This window comes from Pongo pygmaeus, chromosome 21 (genome assembly GCF_028885625.2).
Source record: "Pongo pygmaeus isolate AG05252 chromosome 21, NHGRI_mPonPyg2-v2.0_pri, whole genome shotgun sequence".
In the NCBI taxonomy this organism is placed as follows: Eukaryota; Metazoa; Chordata; class Mammalia; order Primates; family Hominidae; genus Pongo; species Pongo pygmaeus.
The window spans coordinates 30600880-30622945 of NC_072394.2; the positions used below are offsets into that span (position 1 = coordinate 30600880).

At 49.5% G+C, this 22066-nt stretch overlaps 2 protein-coding genes across 2 annotated transcripts; both read right to left on the reverse strand.

Annotated features, from left to right (window-relative positions):
* Positions 1 to 15037: 15037 nt before the first annotated feature.
* On the reverse strand, positions 15038 to 17543 carry MRPS26 (mitochondrial ribosomal protein S26). The gene is made up of 4 exons (XM_054466623.2): positions 17022 to 17543; positions 16783 to 16929; positions 16563 to 16686; positions 15038 to 15555 (listed from the first exon to the last, which is right to left on the reverse strand). Exons 1-4 carry the CDS (start codon positions 17231 to 17233, stop codon positions 15421 to 15423), a joined length of 618 nt encoding a protein of 205 aa, XP_054322598.1. The 5' UTR covers positions 17234 to 17543; the 3' UTR covers positions 15038 to 15420.
* A 22-nt stretch (positions 17544 to 17565) lies between these two features.
* LOC129021362 (progonadoliberin-2) lies at positions 17566 to 18924 on the reverse strand. The gene is given in 3 exon segments (XM_054466624.2): positions 17566 to 17616; positions 18460 to 18596; positions 18731 to 18924. Coding segments are annotated over 3 exon segments (342 nt in total). The 5' UTR covers positions 18885 to 18924.
* Between the last annotated feature and the right edge of the window lie 3142 nt (positions 18925 to 22066).

The following is a 22066-nucleotide window of genomic DNA, read 5'->3' on the forward strand; positions in this document are numbered from 1 at the left end:
AAAAACCAGCCAGGTGTGGCGGCGCGCGCCTGCAATCCCAGGCACTCGGCAGGCCGAGGCAGGAGAATCACAGGAGCCCGAGGCAGGGAGGTTGCAGCGAGCTGAGATCACGGCAGTACAGTCCAGCTTCGGCAACAGAGGGAGACCGAAGAAAGAAGGAGAGGGAGACGGAAGAAGGAAGAAAGAAGAAAGAAGGGAGAGGGAGGGGGAGGGGGAGAGGGATTACTCTTTATTGCAATTCCCCCGTCCTGATAAATTGGCTGTCTAGGCAGTGGGTAAGGTGAACCTGTTGGGCGGTTACAGTAGTTCATTCCTGTTTGTTGTTTTTCTTTTTTTTCTTTTCACTTTGTTGCCCAGGCTGGAGTGCAGTGGTGCAATCTCAGCTCACTGCAGCCTTGACCACCCAGGCTCAAGTGATCCTCCCCTTTCAGCCTCCAGAGTAGCTGGGACTACATGTGCACACCACCACGCCTGGCTAATTTTTGTATTTTTTGTAGAGTGTCTCACTTTGTCACCCAGGCTGTAGTGCAGTGGCATGATCTCAGCTCACTGCAACCTCTGCCTCCTGGGTTCAAGTGATTCTCGTGCCTCAGCCCCCCAAAGTAGCTGTGATTACAGGTGTGAGCCACCATGCCTGGCTAATTTTTGCATTTTTTGTAGAGATGGGGGTTTCACTGTGTTGCCCAGGCCGGTCTTGAACTCCTGAGCTCAAGCAATCCACTTGCCTTGGGTTCCCAACGTGCTAGGATTACAGGCATGAGCCACTGTGCCTGGCCTCATTGTCATTTTGATTTGCATTTTTCTGATGATTAGTAATGTTGAGCAATTTTTTCATACACCTGTTGGCCATTTATATGTCTTTTTTTTTCTTATTTTATTTTATTTTTTAGAGACAGAGTCTCACTTTGTTGCCCAGGCTGGAGTACAGTGGCACGATCATAGCTCACTATAACCTCCAACTTCTAGGCTCAAGCATGCGTGTCTTCTTTTGAGATATCTATTCAGATCCTTTGCCCACTTTTTTTTTTTTTTTTTTTTTTTTTGAGACGGAGTCTCGCTCTGTCACTCAGGCTGGAGTGCAATGGCATGATCTTGGCTCACTGCAGCCTCTGCCTCCCAGGTTCAAGCAATTCTCCTGCCTCAGCCTCCCAAGTAGCTGGGATTACAAGTGCACACCACCACGCCCGGCTAATTTTTTGCATTTTTAGTAGAGACGGGGTTTCACCCTATTGGCCAGGCTGGTCTCAAATTCCTGACCTTATGATCCGCCCACCTCGGCCTCCCAAAGTGCTGGGATTACAGGCATGAGCCACCGCGCCCAGCCCTTTGCCCACTTTTTACTGGGATTGTTTATGTTTTTGCTGCTGAGTTGTTTGAATTCCTTGTATATTCTGAATATTAGCCCCTTGTCAGATGAATGGTTTGTAAAGATTTTCTCCTACTATACAGGTTGTTTCTGTTGATTGCTTCCTTTGCTGTGCAGAAGCTTTTTAGTTTACTGTATTCCCATTTGTCTATTTTGTTGTTGTTGTTGTTGACTGTGCTTTTGAAGTCTTAGCCATAAAATCTTTATCTGGACCAATGTCCTAAAGTGTTTTCCCTATGTTTTCTTCTAGTAGATTTATAGTTTCAGGTCTTATGTTTGTCTTTAAGCCATTTTGAGTTGAGTTTTGTACATTGTGAGAGATAGGGGTCTAGTTTTATTCTTCTACCTATGGATATCCTGTTTTCCCAGCATCATTTATTAAAGAGGATGTTCTTTCCCCAGTGTTTGTTCATGATGCCTTTGTCAAAAATCAGTTGACTGTAAACACATGGATTTATTTCTGGATTCTCCAGTCTGTTCTATTGGTCTGTGTCTATTTTTATACCAATAACCTGCTGTTTTGATTACTATACCTTTGTAGTAAATTTTGAAGTCAGGTGGTGTGATGCCTCTAAGCTTTGTTCTTTTTGCTCATTATTGCTTTGGCTGTTAAGTATCTTTTGTGGTTCCATGCAAATTTTCAGATTGTTTTTTCTATTTCTGTGAAGAATGTCATTGGTATTTTGATAGGGATTGCACTGAATCTGTGGATTGCTTTGAGTAGTACAGTCATTTAACAATATTCTTCCAATCCATGAGCATGGGATGCCTTTCCATTTGTTTGTATCCTTTTCAATTTTTTTTTATCAGTGTCTTATAGTTTTCATTGTAAAGGCCTTTCACTTAACTATTAGTAATTAAGTTTTGGGGGAGGGGTCAAACGTTATATGTGAATTTTCCAGTGTGCAGGGTTTTGGCATCCATAGCCTCCACATTCTTCAAGGATCAACTGTATTTTGTTGAGGATTTTTGCATCTATGTTTATCAGGTATATTGGTCTGTAGTTTTCTTTTTTTGTTGTGTGTGTCATAGTCTGGTTTTGGTGTCTGGGTAATGCTGGCCTCCTAGAATGAGTTAGAAAAAAATTCTCTTCAATTTTTAGGAATAGTTTGAGAAGAATGGGTGTTAGTTCTTTATAAATTGGTAGAATTCCGCAGTAAAGCCATCTGGTCCTGAGCTTTTCTCTGTTGAGAGACTTTTAATTATTGATTCAATGTGGTTACTCATCATTGATCTCTTCAGGTTTTCTATTTTTTTCCTGGTTCAATCTTGGTAGGTTGTTTGTGTCCAGGAATTCATAGATATCCTCTAGGGTTTCCAATTTGTTAGCGTATAGTTGTTCATAATAGTTTCTAATGATCCCTTGTATTTCTGTGATATCAGTTGTATGTCTCCTTTCTCATTTCTAATTTTATTTGGGTCTTCTCTCTTTTTTTCTTGGTTAGTCCTGGTAGTGGCTTATTGATTTTTTTTTTCTTACACACCAAGCACAGGTTTATGGATTTTGTTTATATTTTTTAAAAAACAACTTTTTATTTCATTGACCCTTTCTTTCCCTTTTTTAGTCTCTATTCTATTTAGTTCTGCTCTGATCTTTATATTTCTTTCCTTTGGGTTTGGTTTATTCTTGCTTTTCTAGCTCCTTGAGGGGCATCACGAGGTTGTTTACTTGAAGTCTTCCTACTTTTTTTGATGTAGGCATTTGTTGTTATATAGTAGGCTATAAATGACTGTTCCAATAATTTTGGCTTCCAAATGATTGGAAACTGAAAGCATGCAAGGCCGGTGTGGTGGCTCACACCTGTAATCCCAGCACTTTGGGAGGCGGAGGCAGGCGGATCACCTGAGGTCAGGAGTTCAAGTACAGCCTGGCCAACATGGCGAAACCCCGTCTCTACTAAAAATACAAAAATTAGCTGGGCGTGGTGGCGGGTGCCTGTAATCCCGGAAGGCAGAGGTTGCAGTAAGACAAGATCGCACCATTGCACTCCAGCTTGGGCAACAAGAACGAAACTCCGTCTCAAAAAATAAATAAATAAATAAATAAAAGCATGCAGGATATGAGTCACTTATAACAGTCATTTTTTCCCCAATTTTATGGAATTGCGTGGAATATTTTTTTCCATCTATTCACTTTCAGTCTACGTGTGTCTTTACAGGTGAAGTGAATTTCTGATAGGCAGCATACAATTGGGTCTTTTTTTTTTTTTGGACAGGGTGGTGGTGACAGCAATCTGTTTGGGCCAGTCCCCAGGCCCCTGGGTGGCGTGTGGTACTGGCAGCAGCAGGCTGGGTGGGCCAGTGCCTGGGCCTCTGGGAGATGCACACAGGAAGCAGTGGTAGGCAGGGTGGACCTGTCCTTGGGCTCCTGGACAGTGTGTATGTGTGGCATGCACACCAGTGGCAGTGAAGCAGGTGGATCAATCCCTAGGTCTCTGGACAGTGCACATGGACGGCAGCAGTAGGTGGGGTGAGCCCGTCCTCAGGTCCCTGGAAGGGGTGCATGTGTGCTGACAGTGCAGGTCAACCCCCAGACCCCTGGATGACATGCATGGGTACTAGCATTGACATCAGTAGGTAGGGTGGGACCCTTAGGCCCCTGGATGGTGCACATGGGTGGTGATGGTGGTGGGCTGGGCAGATTGAATCTCAGGCCCCTGGATGATGTGCACATGTGCTGGCAGCAATGGTGGTGGTGAAGGGCAGGGCAGGCCTGTTTTCAGCCCCCTAGATGGTGTGCATGGGCACTGGCAGTGGCAGACAGGATGAATTGATCCCCAGGCCCTGGAAGGCAGGCTCGGGCACCAGTGGCAATGGTGGTGGGCAGGGCGAGCCTGTCCTCAGATGTCCTCTGCACCTGCAACCGATGTGTGGGCTATTTCCACACAGCCAGTGGAGTGGGAGAGAATGGTAGCCCCAACAAAGAAAAATAATTCATGACCAGTATTTTTTCAGTTTTTTTCCCCAGCTTTATTGAGGTATAATTGACAAATAAAAACAGAGTATACTCAGCCGGGCATGGTGGCCCAAGCCTGTAATCCCAGCACTTTGGGAGGCCAAGGTGGGCAGATCACTTGAGGTCAGGAGTTCAAGACTAGCCTGGCCAACATGTTGAAACCCTGTCTCCACTAAAAATATAAAAACTAGCTGGGCATGGTGGTGGGCGCCTGTAATCCCAGCTACTTGGGAGGCTGAGGCAGGAGAATCACTTGAACCTAGGAGATGGAGGTTGCAGTGAGCCGAGATCATGTCACTGAACTCCAGCCTGGGTGACAAGAGCAAAACTCTGTCTCAAATAAACAAACAAACAAAAATCTGTATATTTTCTCACACTTGTAATCCCAGCACTTTGGGAGGCCGAGGTGGGAGGATCACGTGAGGTCAGGAGTTCGAGACTAGCCTGGCCAACATGGTGAAACCCCATCTCTACTAAAAATACAAAAATTAGCCAGGTGTGGTGGTGCACACCTGTAGTCCTAGCTACTCAGGAGGCTGAGGCAGGAGAATCGCTTGAGCCTGGGAGGTGGAGGTTGCAGTGAGCCGAGATCACCCCACTGCACTCCAGCCTGGGTGACAGAATGAGACTCCATCTCAACATAAAAAAGGAAAACAAACAAACAACAAAAAACAAAAAACAAACCCAAGGGACTTCTGATGTGAGTATCCACTGAAGCTTACCACAGGTCCACATAGCATTCTGGTTAACTGTGGACATCTTGAGTACCAGTTCTACTGGATCTACTGGATCATAAGGCCCAAAGTACAGAGTTGCCTGCCTTGCAATTGGATCTCCTAAGCTGTCCTCTCTTGCCCTAAATACCCCCAAAGCTGGCAGCACTTCTAGTCCTGATGAGCAGAACATTCAAAATGTGGCCAATGTTGACTCCAAAATTCAGAGGTTCACCATGCAACACGTCTCCTTTTTAGAGATAAAGAATGCAAGGTACAGCAACTTGTCCATCATTTTTTGTCCATCAGTGGCTCATGCCTATAATCCCAGCACTTTGGGAGGCCAAGGTGGGCAGATCACTTGAGCCCAGGAGTTTGAGACCTGCCTGGGCAACATGGTGAAACCCCGTCTCTACAAAAAAATATAAAATTAGCCAGGAGTGGTGGCATGCGCCTGTGGTCCCAGCTACTCAGGAGGCTGAGGTGGGAGGATTGCTTGAGCCTGGGAGGTCTACGCTGCAGTGAGCTGAGATTGCACCACTGTACTCCAGCCTGGGTGACAGAGCAAGACTCAGTCTCAAAAAAAAAGAAAAAGAAAAAGAAAGACAAACTGTTTTGGTATTACTATAAGAACAACACACATATTTACATAAGACCGGGCATTTATATGATAACCTTTCTACCTTCGTGGGCAAAAAATTTGTGGCGTCACACTTAACTGTGTCATCTTCTCCTGGGGAAATATTTCTCCTTCACTTTTCTTGAGTAAAATTTTCATAAAGTGTACAAATCTTTTTTTTTTTCTTTCCCCAAGACAGAGTCTTGCTTGTTGCCCAGGCTGGAGTGCAGTGGTGTGATCTCGGCTCACTGCAACCGCTGCCTCCTGGGTTCCAGTGATTCTCCTGCTTCAGCCTCCCAAGTAGCTGGGATTACAGGCACGCACCGCCACACCCAGCTTTATTTTTTTTTTGTATTTTGTTATTATTATTATAATTTTTTTTAGAAGAAGTCTCATTCTGTCACCAGGCTGGAGTGCAGTGGCTCAATCTTGGCTCACTGCAACCTCTGCCTCCAGGGTTCAAGCGATTCTCCTGCCTCAGCCACCCCAGTAACTGGGATTACAGGTGTGTGCCACCATGCTTGGCTTATTTTTTTTTTTTTTCCTACTTTTGAGACAGAGTTTCTCCGTTGTTGCCCAGGCTGGAGTGCAATGGTGCGATCTTAGCTCACTGCAACCGCCACCTCCTGGGTTCCAGCGATTCTCTTGCTTCAGCCTCCCGAGTAGCTGGGATTACAGGCGCCTGCCACCACGCCCAGCTAATTTTTGTAGTAGAGATGGGGTTTCCCCATGTTGGCCAGGCTGGTCTTGAACTCCTGACCTAGGGTGATCTGCCTGCCTCAGCCTCCCAAAGTGCTAAGATTACATGTGTGAGCCACCGACCTTGCCTGGCCAATTTTTTTGTATTTTTAGTAGAGATGGGGTTTTGCCATGTTGGCCAGGCTGGTCTCGAACTCCTGAGCTCTAGCATTCCGCCTGCCTTGGCCTCTCAAAGTGCTGGGATTATAGGCGTGATCCACCGCAACAGGCCATAAGATAATCTATTTGAAAATAACATAATGAGTGGAGAAAAAGGAATGAAAAAGAATGAGGATCACCTACAAGATGTAGAAAACTACCTCAATAGACCAAATCTAAGAATTATTGGTGTTCAAGAGGGAGCTGAGCAAGAGCAAGGGGTAGAAGAAAACTTATTTAAAGAAGTAATAACAGGCTAGTATGGTAGCTCATGCGAGTAGTTCCAATGTTTTGGGAGGCCGAGGCAGGAGGATTGCTCGAGGCCAGGAGTTCATGACCAGCCTGGGCAACATAGTGAGACTTTGTCTCTACAAAAAATAAGATAAAAAATTTGGCAGGCATTACAGGTGGTGCACACCTGTAATCCCAGCTACTTGGGGGCTGAGGCAGGGAGGATCACTTGAGTTCAAGAGTTTACAGCTACAGTGAGCTGTTACTGTGCTACTGCACTACAGCATGGGCAAAAGAGTGAGACCTTGTCTCCATGTCTCCAAAAAAAGAATAATAACCGGAAACTTTCCCAAACTTGAGAAAGATATAAATATCCAGTTACAGGAAGGCCAAAGAACAGATTTGACCCTCTCCTCTTCCCAAAAAATACTTGAAAGTATAAAACCTATTGGTAAAATTAAGTACACAAACCTATTTAATATCCTAATATTGTAGATGTGGAATGCAATCCACTCATAACTCTAGTATGAAGCCCAAAAGACAAATCTATCAAAACAATAATAGCCATAGCAATTTGTTAAGAGATACATAATAAAAAAATATGTAAATTGGTCAGGTGCGGTGGCTCACGCCTGTAATCCCATCACTTTGGGAGGCCAAGGCGGGTGGATCAACTGAGATCAGGAGTTCGAGACCATTCTGGCCAACACGGTGAAACCCCATCTCTACTAAAAATACAAAAATTACCCAGGCCTGGTGGCGGGTGCCTGTAACCCCAGCTGCTCGGGAGGCTGAGGCGGGAGAATCGCTTGAACCCAGAAGGCAGAGGCTGCAGTGAGCCGAGATCGCGCCACTGCACTCCAGCCTGGGCAACAAGAGCGAAACTCTGTCTCAAAAAAACAAAAAACAAAAACAAAAGACACACATTCTTTTCAAAAGCACATGGAGGAGAAAAAAGCACATGGAACACATTCACTAAGACACTATATTGTGGGTCGTAAAACAACATCTAATTGATAAAACAATTTCACATTCCTAATCAAAATTCCAGCAGAAATTTTTATAGATATAAACAAACTGATTCTAAAATTTATATGGAAAGATGGCTGGGCCTGGTGGCTCACACTTGTAATCCCAGCACTTTGGGAGGCTGAAGCAGGTGGATCACTTGAGGTCTTCAGTTTGAGACCAGATCAGCCTGGCTAACATGGCGAAACCCCGTCTCTACTAAAAAAAAAATACAAAAACTAGTTGGGTGTGGTGGTGGGTGCCCATAATCCCAGCTACTCCAGAGGTTGAGGCAGGAGAATCGCTTGAACCCGGGAGACAGAGGTTGCAGTGAGCTGAGATCGTGCCACTACACTCCAGCCTGGGTGACAGAGCAAGAATCTGTCAAAAAAAAAAAAAAACCCAAAAAATAAAAACCCAGAAAATAGCAAGTGTTGACAAGGATGTGAAGATACTGGAACCCCCCTGTGCACTGTTGGTAAGAATTTGAAATGTTGCCGCTGCCTTGGAAAAACAGTATGGTTATTCCTTAAAAATTTAAAATAAAATTATATGATCCAGAAATTCCATTTCTGTGTATATGTCCAAAAGAATTGAAAGCAGGGGCTCGAGGAGGTATTTGCACACCCATGTTTGTAGCAGCACTATTCACAGTAAGCAACAGGCAGAAGCAACAGGCAGAAGAAACCCAACTTTCATGAATGGATGAATGGATAAATGTGGCATGTACATACTATGAAATATTACTCAGCCTTAAAAAGGAAGGCGGCTGGGCGTGGTGGGTCACGCCTGTAATCTCAACACTTTGGGAGGCCACAGTGGGAGGATCATTTGAGCCTACGAGTTTGAGACCAGCCTGGGCAACAGGGCAAGACCCAATCCCTATTTCTAAAAAAAAAAAAAAAGAAGAAGAAGAGTGGTAGCTGCCAAGGGCTGGGGAGGGGGGAGCAACGGAGAGTTTTTGTTTGATTTCTTGGGTAGATAATAGCACTATGCTTATGTTGAAAATGACTTTGTTCTGAAGAAATATATGCTTAAGTATTTAGAGATGAAGTGTCTTGATGTCTGCAACTTACTTTTTTTTTTTGAGACGGAGTCTCACTCTGTTGCCCAGGCTGGAGAGCAATGGTGCGATCTCGGCTCACCACAACCTCCGCCTCCCAGGTTCAAGCAATTCTCCTGCTTCAGCCTCCCAAGTGGCTGGGATTACGGGTGCGTGCCACCACACCCGGCTAATTTTTTTGTATTTTTAGTTGAGATGTGATTTCGCCATTTGGCCAGGCTGGTCTCGAACTCCTGACCTCAGGTGATCTGCCCACCTCGGCCTCCCAAAGTGCTGGGATTACAGGCATGAGCCATTGCACCTGGCCTGTTTAGTTTATTTCTTAAATAATCTAATCGGGCTGGGAACGGTGGCTCATGCCTGTAATTCCAGCACTTCGGGAGGCCGAGGCGGGTGGATCACCTGAGGTCAGGAGTTCGAGACCAGCCTGACCAAAATGGAGGAACCCCATTTCTACTAAAAATACAAAATTAGCCAGGCGTGGTGGTGCGTGCCTGTAATCCCAGCTACTGGGGAGGCTGAGGCAGGAGAATTGCTTGAACCTGGGAGGCGGAGGTTGGGGTGAGCCGAGATCGAGCCATTGCACTCCAGCCTGGGCAACAATAGCAAGACTCTGTCTCAAAAAAAAAAAAAAAGTCAAATTCACCAATCTTATCCTTTCCATTTTTGAGGGCCCTGTCACTATCTTGATGCGTCTGCCCTCTGCTGGAAATAAGGGGAGCTGCAGGGCAGGTCTTGGTCTCCACCAATTCATTCCCTGCGTGAGTGTTATTTGGCAGTTAATTCTTCTCAGTCTATGATGTGAGTTTAAGACTATTCTCTGGTTTCCCTAAAATACTAGTAATAATAATAATAGCGTGGCTGGGCGCGGTGGCTCACGCCTGTAATCCCAGCACTTTGGGAAGCCAAGGTGGGCGGATCACCTGAGGGGAGTTTGAGATCAGCTTGACCAACATGGTGAAACCCTGTCTCTACTAAAAATACAAAAATATTAGCTGGCGCATGCCTGTAATCCCAGCTACTTGGGAGGCTGAGGCAGGAGAATTGCTTGAACCCGGGAGGTGGAGGTTGCAGTGAGCCAAGATTGAGCCATTGCTCTCCAGCCTGGGCAACAAGAGCGAAACTCCATCTCAAAATAAATAAATAAATAAATAAAATAATAATAATAATAACATGTAACATCTATTAAGCACAAACTGTGTTGCAGTCAGTGAGCTTAGCTTTACATCAGTTTCTCATTTAATTGCCACAATACCCTTATAGGTAGATACTAGTATTGTTTAATCCCTTTTACTTTTGAGGAAACTGAGGCACAGAGGGACTAAGAAATGTTCTCAAAGATAGGCAAATAGTAAGAGGGAGAAGCTGGGATTCAAATTCAAACCCAAGCAGGTTGCACCAGGCTTGTTACCATAAATCTATTTTTTTTATTTATTTATATGGATTTCTGGGCACAAGCAGTAAATGGGGCAACAATTTAAATACTCTCCCATCTCTCTTGGGGATTTTTTTTATAAGGTCTTATTTTATTTCTATTATAAACTCACAAAAGGGCCCAGAGAGCCCAGAAGTGTGACTCAATCAGCTCAAGTCGCCGAAGCAGCTTTTCCCCTTAACAGTAGTTAATATATTTGCAAAGATCATCCAAAAACAAACACACCCTTAAATATCACCAGGTCAGGAAGTAACTGAAATACTGAACATTTGTTAACTTTTTTTCTTTTCCTCTTTTTTTTGAAGATAGGGTCTCGCTCTGTTGCCTAGGCTGGAGTCCAGTGGTGTGATCATGGCTCACTGCAGTCTCAACCTACCAGGCACAAGCCATCCTCCCACCTCAGCCTCCCAAGTAGCGAGGACCACAGGTGTACACCACCATGCCCAGCTAATTTTTAATTTTTTTTTTTTTTAAATAGAGATGGGTTTCCCTGTGTTTCCCAGACTGGTCTCAAACTTCTGGGTTCAAGCGATTCTCCCACCTCAGCCTCCCAAATTGTTGGGATTACAGGTGTGAGCCACTGCACCTGGCCTAACATTTTTTTCTAAGGGCTAAATGTCACAGTAGTAACATATTCAGAGGGAAAAAACCCAAATGTCTCACACAAGAAAATGACAGTCCTGATAAACAATGCTAAGAGGGATGTAGAATACCTGTTTATAAACTGCTGTTTTCTTTCCTTTTTTGGGGGTGGGGGTGATGGAGTCTCTCTCCATTGCCCAGGCTGCAGTGCACCTCCGCCTCCCGGGTTGGAGTGATTCTCCTGCCTCAGCCTCCCGAGTAGCTGGGATTACAGGTGTGCACCACCACGCTCAGCTAATTTTTATATTTTTAGTAGAGACAGAATTTCACTATGTTGGCCAGGTTGGTCTCGAACTCCTGACCTCAAGTGATCCACCTGCTTCAGCCTCCCAAATTGCTAGGATTACAGGTGTGAGCCACTGCGCCTGGCCTGGGGAAAGAATTTTTTTTGAGACAGAGTTTTGCTCTGTCACCCAGGCTGGCATGCAATGGCATGATCTCAGCTCACTGCAACCTCAGCCTCTTGGGTTCAAGCGATTCTCCTGCCTCAGACTCCCGAGTAGCTGGGATTACAGGCACCTGCCATCATGCCTGGCTAATTCTTGTATTTTTGTAGAGACGGGGTTTCACCATGTTGGCCAGGCCAATCTTGAACTCTTGACCTCAGGTGCTCCACCCACCTCAGCCTCCCTAAGTTCTGGGATTACAGGCATGAGCCACCGTGCCTGGCCCGGGGAAAGATTTTTAAGGCCAGATGAAGGGCAAATTCACTTTTCTCGCTTCTGGGGCATTTCTGGCAGCTGTAGTGGGCACCTGCATTCCTGCAGTTCCAACAGCAGCAGCAGCAGCAGGGTGCCAGCAATAGCACCTGGGGGCACTGACTGGTAGTGCCAGAAGGCTGTGTAGTGGGCATGGTTGACGTCTGTATCTGTTTCAGATTTCCCAGCCACACAACCTCACTCCCAGACCATTTATCTCCCTCAGTAGCCAGCATTAAAAAAAAAAAAAAAAAAAGTGACCTGTAACACAACTTCCCAGAGAACTTCAACCTCACACCTGTGTTTTTACTCTCAGTGAGGGGAAATGCATTTGGGGAGGATTATTGTGACCCACAGAGCCACTGTGGAGTACTGTGTAAGACTGGAGCTTATGCAGCTCTGACTTTTTTTTTTTTTTGTACTGTCGCCTGGCCTGGAGTGCAGTGGTGTGATCTGGGCTCACTGCAATGTCCGCCTCCCGGGTTCAAGTGATTCTCTTGCCTCAGCCTTCCAGCTGGGATTCCAGGCGCCTGCCACCATGCCCAGCTAATTTTTTATATTTTTAGTAGAGACGCGGTTTCCCCGTGTTGGCCAGGCTGGTCTCGAACTCCTGACATGGTTCACCTGCCTCCGCCTCCCAAAGTGCTGAGATTACAGGCGTGAGCCACCGCGCCTGGCCACGGCTCTGACCTTTTAATGTCACTTTCCTGAGCCCTTTTGTGGCACTATGGTGGGATTCTTCAAGTTCTTGACTTTGAGGTCCTGTAAACTGAACCATGAGGCTGACTCTGGCAGTGTTCCCTTTATAAAAACATCACATATGTTGTTTATGCACTTACCTGCGCTAAGGAAATATTCACTAAAGCACCTGACAGGGAAAATGACAGCATCATGGCTAGGCCTGCCTGTCTTAGGTTTTTGGGATTGCAATATTGCTCTTGACTTCCTATTTGGGAAAGAAAAATAATTCCAAACTTAACCCTTTCTGCCAAAGTTGCTCTTATTTCAGCAGTCAACTGGCCTTCCTTCCTAGTTGTCCATTTCAACTCCGTACTTGTCAGAGTTGGGGAAGTAACCACAGGGTAAGTGCAGGAGGTAACATTTCCCAAAGATTTCAGGGAATACTGGATAACTGTGATTGTTCCATGCGGAAAATTTGGAGTATGCTGGAAAAATATGAGGAATGACTTTAGGTGTAATGACGTCTAGGGTGGTCTCCTTGATGGAACAGATTGGGCAAATGCATTCTTCTCTTGTCCTACCCACCTGGACCACTATAAGCAGCTTGCCTTCACCTGGTAGCAGCACACCTTCACAATTCAGCCTGAGAGATTAACAATTCTACAGTTTTGCATAACCAGATCCTCAAGACCTACACCATCCATCCCCAGGACAGCATGCGGGGGCCACTCATTGACATCATGCTTATTCTAGACAACTGGAAGGGGCAAGAATCCCGTTTCGTGGTAAAACATCTATACTTGATTGGGTCCTTCGGGAAAAACTTGCCACTCACAAATTGCTGGTCCATCCTGTCTATCCCACAAAGCCTGGTGGACCTCCTCCCATCTTAGTGAAAGCACTTACATTTGGGTGTTCTTCTCCAAATGCATTTACCAGGTAGACCCCAAATCTACCACCCACAAGTGGAGCCTTGAACAAGACATTCTCTTGGTGGTCCAGGCTGTAGCATGATTCTGGCAACTCTGCCCCTTAAAACCCTGCAGAGCTCATTGTCTGTAGCAGATCCAAGCCCTACTAGGAACTTGAGGTAAGGATCTGAAGAGACCCTGCTGTTTTGAGCAAGGCCATGCCCATCAGGTTAACTAACGAGGGTTCTGCGGAGATCAGGCATTCTACCCTTGGGCATCATGTGACTCTGCAACCTGGACTGGTTGGGATCTGAGAGGCCACCTGTGCACCTGGCTGCACTCTATGTTCCATTAGAAGCAGGTACAGATGGCACTGGGTTTGAGTTAACTCTGAAGGTACCAGTAAGCTGCCTAGTGGTGCCTACACCAGCAAGGTGGCTGTGGGTAGAGATAAAAACGTGACACTTGGTTTCCAGGTGGTTCTGCATGACATAACAGCATCAGCAGTGAATGCTGAGTTCCAGTCCCATGCTGGACAACAGTGGAATCAGCCCAAAGACAGAGCTTCAAGGTCAGTGTGTCCTCTGTCTGAACAGACAGATGGCTTACGTCTGGATCCTGGTACAGAGGCCTTGGAAAGAATAAAACTGGAAGATGGAGACAAGGAGGTCCAGGGAGGAGTATGTTACATAAAACTGGACTTCCTAACACAGGCCTATGTGCCACATCACCAAAGGCTTCCAATGCAGGGGGCCAGGTGGCCCACTCTTCACCATGATGAAGCCCGAGGCCATGGAAGACATCATCAAACCACTGCCCATGTGTGCCCATCAGGTCTCACTCCAGATGCCTCGCACCTAAAAAGCAGGGATGCCACTGTGCTCTGGCTAGAGTTGGTGCTGGGGGAGAAGAGCTATTACCGGCCTGAGGAGGGAGGCCAAGGTTCTCAGGAGTGCAGTGCTCTGAGGAGGGCTGGGTGCCAGGCACCACCTCTGCTTGCACCTTATTACCTGCTTTCTCAACTGCAATAAGAGTGGCCCATACACCCTAAAAGGTTTTCATTTCTTGGGGGTCCCTAGGCCTTCCCTGCAAGGTGGGAGTCATGGAGAGAAGCTGGAGTTCATGTGCATGGCAGCAAACGGAAGCTGATCTGGTTGAGAAACATTCCTCCAGCTCATCCCAGACACTGCTTGAGGGCCTGCATCTGAACAGGGACTATGGATCTATATACTCTCTTCATCATCACAGGCAGTCCCGGTACCCATAGTGTTTGGTCCAAGTGCTTGCTAAGCCACACTAACCTCATAAAATCTTGGTCAACCAGGTCTCCCCTGCCAGCAGCCATCTGCTGGGTGGCCCAAGGGCAATGGCAATGCCAGGGCAAATGTAGGTCACTGAGGCCATGGGTGGAGAGACCCACTCCTAATGGTCTCCCTGCTTTTAAGTTGCACACCTGCTAATCCTAGCCTGGAATATTTAATTCTTCATGGCTTCGTTACCTGCAAGGCAAAATACAACCTCTTTGTGGAACCCAGAAGAAATGGGGTCTCCTCTTTGCCTTCTGGGTCTTGGATACACCAGACTCTGGCCAGCAAAGCACAGTATAGAGCAGAGGCAGGCCCCTGGCCAATGGTTAGCTTGTGGCTCAGGTCCTGGGTGACATCTGCTCCAGGCTAGAGTCCTAAAGCTCCAGATGAGAGATCACTACACTTTTCCTGTAAAAAGTTAAATATTTTAGGCTTTGCAATTCATATGGTCTCTGTTGCAACTACTCATCTTTGCCACTGTAGTAAAACAAGTCAATGAATGGGTGTGGCTGTGTTCCAACAAAACTTTATTTACAAAAACAGGAAGCAGGCACGTTTGGCCCTCAGACTGTAATTTTCCCATCACTATTCTTAATGATACTCAGATGACCTGGCTGCCTGAGGGGGCTGTGGCCCTGTCTGATTCTCTGTGAGATGGAAACCACTCTAGGGTCTCCTGGTGCGCTGAGGCTGTACACACGGGCAGAACAGGGCACTGCGTTTGGAAGTTTCTGACCAAGTGGTGACAGCAGAGGGCAAAACGTGAAGGCTGTGCTGGATTAAGGCTGAACCTTCCTCATAAGCAGCACCAACTGCTTTATTCCAGGTCAGGGCCAACTCTTCCGCCATGATACATACATGGTCCCTGGGCGGGCACTGTCCTTACTGGGTCCCTAGGAGTCCCTGCGTTGTGGCCTGACCACCAGCCCCTCTCTGGTGATGGCCCAGTTGTAGTTCTTCCGGGAGTCCAATGCTGCTTCCACCCGTGCCTCCAGGTTCTCTCGGGTGATGAAGTTTTTCACCTCTTCCTATCGGGAGAGAAAAGCCCAGCTGAACAGAAGCCCTGGGCACATGCCAGCCAGCCAGCCCACCCAGCCTGCTGGCCTCTCACCCCACTGAGAAAGCAGCTCCTGCTCTCCCTGGGGAAGCATGCCTGGAGCCCAGGTCCTATTTGAGAGCCCCTCTGGCCTCCCAGTGGAGTGATATCAGGTTGCTTTGCCACGTTCCTCTTTTCTCAGACACTTCAGCCATAGCCCCGAGTGCCAGCTATGAAAATCTCATGTCCTGGTAGGTGAAATCCGTCCCTCAGTGGTCCCCTCTGAATCACTCTAACTCATCCTTCCCCCCATTACTTTATTATTTATTTATTTATTTATGAGACGGAATCTCACTGTCGCCCAGGATGGAGTGCAGTGGCTCCATCTCGGCTCACTGCAACCTCTGCCTCCTGGGTTCAAGCGATTCTCATGCCTCAGCCTTCCGAGTAGCTGGGATTACTGGCGCACACCACGCCCGGCTAATTTTTGTATTTTTAGGAGAGACGGGGCTTCACCATGTTGGCCAGGCTGGACTCGAACTCCTGACCTCAAGTGATACGCCCGCTTCGGCCTCCCATAGTACTGGGATTACAGGCGTGAACCACCGCTCCCAGCCACCCTTCTATTACTTTAAATCAAGCCTCATCCATTCTCACTGCATTACTCCTAAGTGGTCTCCCTGCTTTTAAGTCGCACACCTGCTAATCCTAGCCTGAAATACTTAACCCTTCATGGCTTCATCACCTGTTATGCAAAATACAACCTCTTTGTGGAACGCAGGGTCCCTCCCACAGACCTGCTAGGTACCTGAACACTGTCCAATTACTCCGCTCACCTCCGGGTCTTTGCGCCTGACTGGCACTCTCCTCTCCAAATCCGGACCTGCCAACTCTAAGTCTCTGCACATAGCTAGAGCCCGCGTCGCGGTGCCCAGAATTCCCAGTGCCCCGCAAGCCGCGTCCCTGACTGGAGTCCCACCCTCCGGAGACGTTGCCCACCTGCAGCTGCAGCACTTCCCGCTCCTTGCGCTGCGCCCAGGCCTGCACCTCTTCGGCCTTGCGGGCCTGCTCCAACGCCTGCTGCTGCTCCTGCTCCCGCTCCTCCTGCCGCAGCCTCTCTATCCTGTGAGGGTCAAGGGGCCGAGGCTGAGCGGGGCCCGGGCTTCTCCCAGGCCGGCCAGGCCGCCCCGCCCCGCCTCCCGCCCCACGCCCCACGCACCGCAGCTCGTGCAGCCGCCTGTTCTCCGCCTGGTTCCAGGCCATCATCTCGCGGTGCTCGGTGGCGTCCTTCAGGGCCTTGCGCTCCGCCAGAACCCCAGCTCGGGCCTCGTGCACCTTCCTCCGCACTTCGGACGCGAACTCCATCCTGGGTGCAGACGCGCCAGGAATCAGCACCCTCTCCGCCCGCTCCCACCGTCACCAGCGCGCGCGGACGGCCACCTACCCCCGGCCTCACACCTGAGGGCGCGCACGGTCTGGCGGTAGTGCTGGTAACGCTCCATCAGCACGAAGAACTCCGCAGGGTCCACCGCGGGCGGCATGTTCACTCGCTCGATCTTGGATTTGGCCAGCGGGTCGTGGCGGGTCTTGCGGCCGCGCGCTGGCAGCACCAGAGGGGCCCGGGGCCTGCACGGGGTCCCCGCGCCCAGGCGGCTCAGCGCGCGTAGCATGGCCGAGTCTCCTCACTGCGGCCGCGGTGCCGGGACGCCACCGTGCCCCGGAAGCGGCGCGGGGAACTTTGGGACCTGTAGTCCTCGGGCTGTCCCTCACGCCCCGCCCGGCCGTGTGGCCTCTGGAACCGAAGCGGCGACTCTGCGGACGTCCTCACCCCGCCCCCAGGCTCTGGCCCGGCCCTCCCGCCAGGGCCCGGGGCCATCCCTTAGTTCCTCCCGCCCGCGGAGCCGGACCCGCGTCCCTCCAGCCCCCACGCAGGGAAGGGTCTCAGCGGGGAAGACAGGGAGGGGACGAAGGACAGAACTCGAGGCAACAGCTTCGGAGAACCTCACACTTTATTGGAGGACGGCGGGGCGGGGCGGGGCTCTCGGGCTGCGGTCTGCGGAGGGAGAGGTGGCGGTCATGCCTCAGGACACTGGTCTCGTGACCGCCGAGCTGCCACCTTCCTGGTCCTCTCCCCTCTCGTCCCCCCCAGTACCCACGTGGCCTCTCACAGCAGGACGCGCCCCCGGCTTCCCTAGAAGCCTGAGGATCCAGCTAGTGTGGGGATCTCCAGCTCCCTTGGGCATGCCCTCTTGTTCACCCTAAATAAGCCTGACTCATAGAAACCTGAGAGCATACACACAAATCAGGCGGTAAGATTTTGCCTCATAGGAACTAACCACTTTCTTCTTCAGTTACCGTGCTCTCCTGATGCACTTTGTTTGATTTGCAGAACAGTAGCAAACCATTTCCCCACGCCTGTCTTCTGCTATGGTCTCAGGGAGCTCTGCAGTCCCTGAGATGTTCCTAGTGCACATGTCAGTCACCACCTGGTCCTCTTGGCCCTGTCGTCTGTTTGCGTGAGGTTGCATCCCTCACCTCTTTCCACTGGCCCGGGGTCTGTCCACCTCAAGACAGTCATTGGCTTGTCAGGATGCCTGTGGGACCCCATGGCCACCACTGTCTTATAGAACAATTATCTCCTTCTAGTCTACTAGTGACTTTAGTCTTTAACCTAAGTGTTTTGTAAATTGTCTAGAATCCTCCTGGGAAATAGGAAGGATAGCAGACAGCACCCTGCTGTGTGCAGTAGGGGCACTGAGAAATGGCTGGGGGTGCTGTGGCAGGCATCTTAGTGGTGTTTCATTCTCCCCACCCTCCCAGCACCCAACCCTAAGCCACAATGGCCTCTGATGACCAGTGGCTGGTCTTGATGCTGGGGACCTCTCACCCCACTCACCAGCAGTGTCTGTGCCAGGTGTCGCTTCCTGTGAAGGGACCACCAGGGTGTGGTCCTGCCCTCCCAGGGCATGCTGTCTTCCAGGGGAGCCAGGGCATCACTTGGGAAGCCATGGGCAGTCTGGACTGGGCTGCCTGCTGCAGTGTCCAGGGCCCTTCCTTAGAAGGGAACTGATGCTGTCCTCTAACCTACCCCAACCTCAGGCTCCAGGAGGGTAGGGGAGCCCCCGGCCATCACTTTCTTCCTCCCGATCAGGCTGGGAGACACCCACCTGGGGGCCTAAGGGCATTCTGGGGATCCTGGGCTGAGCTGAAGGCTCGCTTTCCTCCAGGGTACTAGCCATGGGACCAGTGCTGAGCCTCTGAGGGTCCAGGGTGGGCAGTCAGCAGCAGCAGGAGCAGGAGGCCTCGCCTGGAACTGGCCATGGCTGCTCTAATGGACAGGGTACAGCATTCAAGGAGACTTACCTCACCCCCACATCCCCCCACTTCCTCCAGGGCCACCTTGGAAAACTGGCATCTCAGGGGCAGCTTTGGTATCTCCTTATGCCTTTCCCTCTCTGCCACCGTTCCTCATCCCAAGCATACAGGGGTCCAGATCCTGGGGGATCCTGGCCCAGCAGGAGATGAGCCTTCTCCCTGAGCCTGGGGCACAGAGGCTACCTGCCTTGCCAGCTCTGAGGGCCGTCCCACTTGTCCAGGCCCATCCATCTTTCCTTCAAGGAGTTTCCAGAAGTGGAAGAAAGTTGGAGGGGAACAGAGACCTGAATTCAGGCCAATGGATGGGAGGATAGATGGATGGTCAGGGGAGTTCTCAATGTAGGGGCGTTTGGAGCACCAGTGCTAGGGAACCAGAGTGGCAGGCCTTCCGCCCTTTTCTCTGTGGCCTGCTGTATCTTTTCCATAGTAGTTGGGGATGTGGAATGGACGTGTGGTGTTGATGGGGGCAAGTGCTTCTACCCCTTATCCCTCCCATGCCAGGGGCAACAAGCACAAGAATAGATGGTAGAGCTGCTGGGGAGAGGAGAGGAAAAGGGGACTTCTCTGGCATGGTTCAGGGGTGGAGGCGCTTGGGAATGGGGAAGAGGAGCAGCACACCATACACCCAGGATGAAGCTTGATCCAGGTGTCCTAGCCCTTAGGGAAGGCTCCCCACTCACCGAGGAAGAGCTGCGGATGAGATGCCTCCTTCAGGCAGCTGCAGGACCCTAGCCTGATGGCCCCAGGATTTATAGACCAGGCAGCTCCACCCCTAGACTCCAGTGATGTCCTCAGAGGGGAGGGGAGAAGCTCACCACCCAACCCCCTTCCCAGAGCATCCACTCCATGAACATTCACCAGGCAGCTGCTGCCCTGAGGCCACCGACACATGCTCCCTCCCCACCACCTTCCCAGGAGCCTCCAGGCCCAGGACTCTTGCTTTAGGCTGGCCTATGTCCTGGTCTCACCTTCCCACTTCCCAGGCGGCATCTTCAAGCTCCTGATCTTGAGACGTCGAAAGCCCTCACAGGCCTCCCTGACCCCCAAAAAGAATTGTGTCCTGGGCAGGGGCAATGCCTGGGGGTTCCCCAACTCCCAGCTCAGGGCTTTCCCTGGTGGACAGTGGAGGCCTAAGAGTAGGGGGCCTGGCAGGCTGTTCAAAGGTACAGGAGAGGCTGTGACCTCTCTCCCAGAGGGCTTCCGTTTGCTCACTGTGGAGTGGGCTGGGTGGGACAACTCACATTCACACACCTGGGAACCAGGGCTGGGTCACTCCAGATGGCTGGGTTTGGGTGGGGCAGTACCTACCCAGGAGTGGCTTCTCTCCTGGTGAAGAAGCGGGCCCATGAGACGGGGCCCAGCTGTTGGGCCAGTGCAGTCTCCCTAGGGCCATCAGCAGCAGGTAGAATAATTTTGTCCCTCAAGGCTCTAACCCTTCCCCAGTCATGGATTTGGACAGCTAGCCTGGGCTGCTGGAAGTGGGCTCTTGCTTCCCAGTCTGCGTCAGCAGCTCGGCTTTCCTTGGCCAGCCATCAGCCTCTGGGGGTCAGAGGCCTGTTTACAGGGTTAATAGCCAATCTCCGCACTTGGGCTGAACAGCAAATGGGAGGGCCAGGGTCAGGCTTGGCATTGTGGCGGCCAGAGTCATTTGGAGAGCTGGTGCGTCAAATCCTGTGACACAGATGGGGGGGGGAGGCATAATGGGCATCAGTCAGCCCTAGACACCTGGACTTCAGCAGCCAAGGCAGGATGGGCACACCTGTGAATTTCCAGACTGACTTATTAGCAGGGACCTGAAATGAATGTGTGGCCCGTATGTTCAGTTAAATTGTTTTGGCTTAAATACACAGACTTTGTTAACTGGGTGATTTTTAGGAAAACATTTGCTTGTGGTTTAGTGAAAATGAATGTAAGTTCAATGTACTGGTTTAGTTCTGGTTGGGGTTTACAGAATGCTTTATTCAAAGCTGCACCAAAGCTGGTGTTCATTTAAAAGGGGGATTTTATTTATTTATTTATTTATTTAATTTATTTATATTTATTTATTTATTTATTTATTTTATTTATTCTGTAATTTGATTCTGGTTTTTCCTGAAAAATCTAAACCAGAGCTAAGCTTCCTAGGGAAAGCTCTGCTCCCTTTTTTTTCTGGCAACATACTTAGCTTTTAAGAAATGTTTGGTCCTTTCCAGACTAGAACTCTGGAACTCTTGTATCCCTCTCATTAGAACATAGAAAGCCATCTGTTCACCACGGAGCTCCAGTCCTCAGGATATGAAGTCACTGCAGCCAGGAGCTGCGCGTACTCAGGTGGGAAAGCAGAGGTTCAGAGGTGAATAAACACTCAGGTGCTGCAGGAGCACAGAGGGGCACAAACCCTGAGCAGGCGGCCTGGGTGAAGGACAGAGACGAGTGAGCTGGAGTCACGGATGCAGGGAGTGGCAGCAGAGGGGTGCAGCATAAGGAACAAAATGGAGAAGGGCCAGCAGGAACTGCTGCAGATCCATGGGGCCAGAGAACGTGGGAGGGTTAGAGGAAAGGAGGGTGGGCCCCTGGGTGTGGGCAGTTGGAGGCAGGCATCTCTGGACCACCCTGACATGCGACCAGGATGTGGGGGACTTGGGACTGGAGGAGAGCTGAGGGTCCACAGAGACAGACCCAGAATCCTGACCTCTGAGAGAGAAGACAGTGGAGGAGCAGCTAAAGGGTGAGGATAAGAGGCAGAGGACAGCCTGTGACACAAACGGGAAGAGACCATGGTTCCCTGGCGTTTAGCACCAAGGTGACCTTGGTGCGCAGGGATGAAAAATAAATGTGTGGGAATGAAGTAAGGAAGAAGGAAAAGTGAGAGTACAGGTTTTTTCAAGTAGTCTCTCATAGAGGGAAGAACTTAGACCTGGGGTGGGAGACATGCTCTTTAATTAATTCTTTTTTTTTTTTTTTTTTGAGATGGAGTCTCGTTGTCATCCAGGCTGGAGTGCAGTGGCGCGATCTCGGTTCACTGCAGTTTCTGCCTCCCAGGTTCCAGCGATTCTCTTGCCTCAGCCTCCCCGGTAGCTGGGATTACAGGCACATGCCACCACGCCCAGCTAATTTTTGTATTTTTAGTAGAGATGGTTTCACCATGT

Coding starts and splice junctions, on each gene's coding strand:
- MRPS26 (XM_054466623.2), bottom strand. CDS start 17,233: ATGCTACGCGCGCTGAGCCGCCTGGGCGCGGGGACCCCGTGCAGGCCC. Junction 16,687..16,782: donor AGGCGGCTGCACGAGCTGCG/GTGCGTGGGGCG, acceptor TGACCCTCACAG/GATAGAGAGGCTGCGGCAGG. Junction 15,556..16,562: donor GGGAAGTGCTGCAGCTGCAG/GTGGGCAACGTC, acceptor CTCTCCCGATAG/GAAGAGGTGAAAAACTTCAT.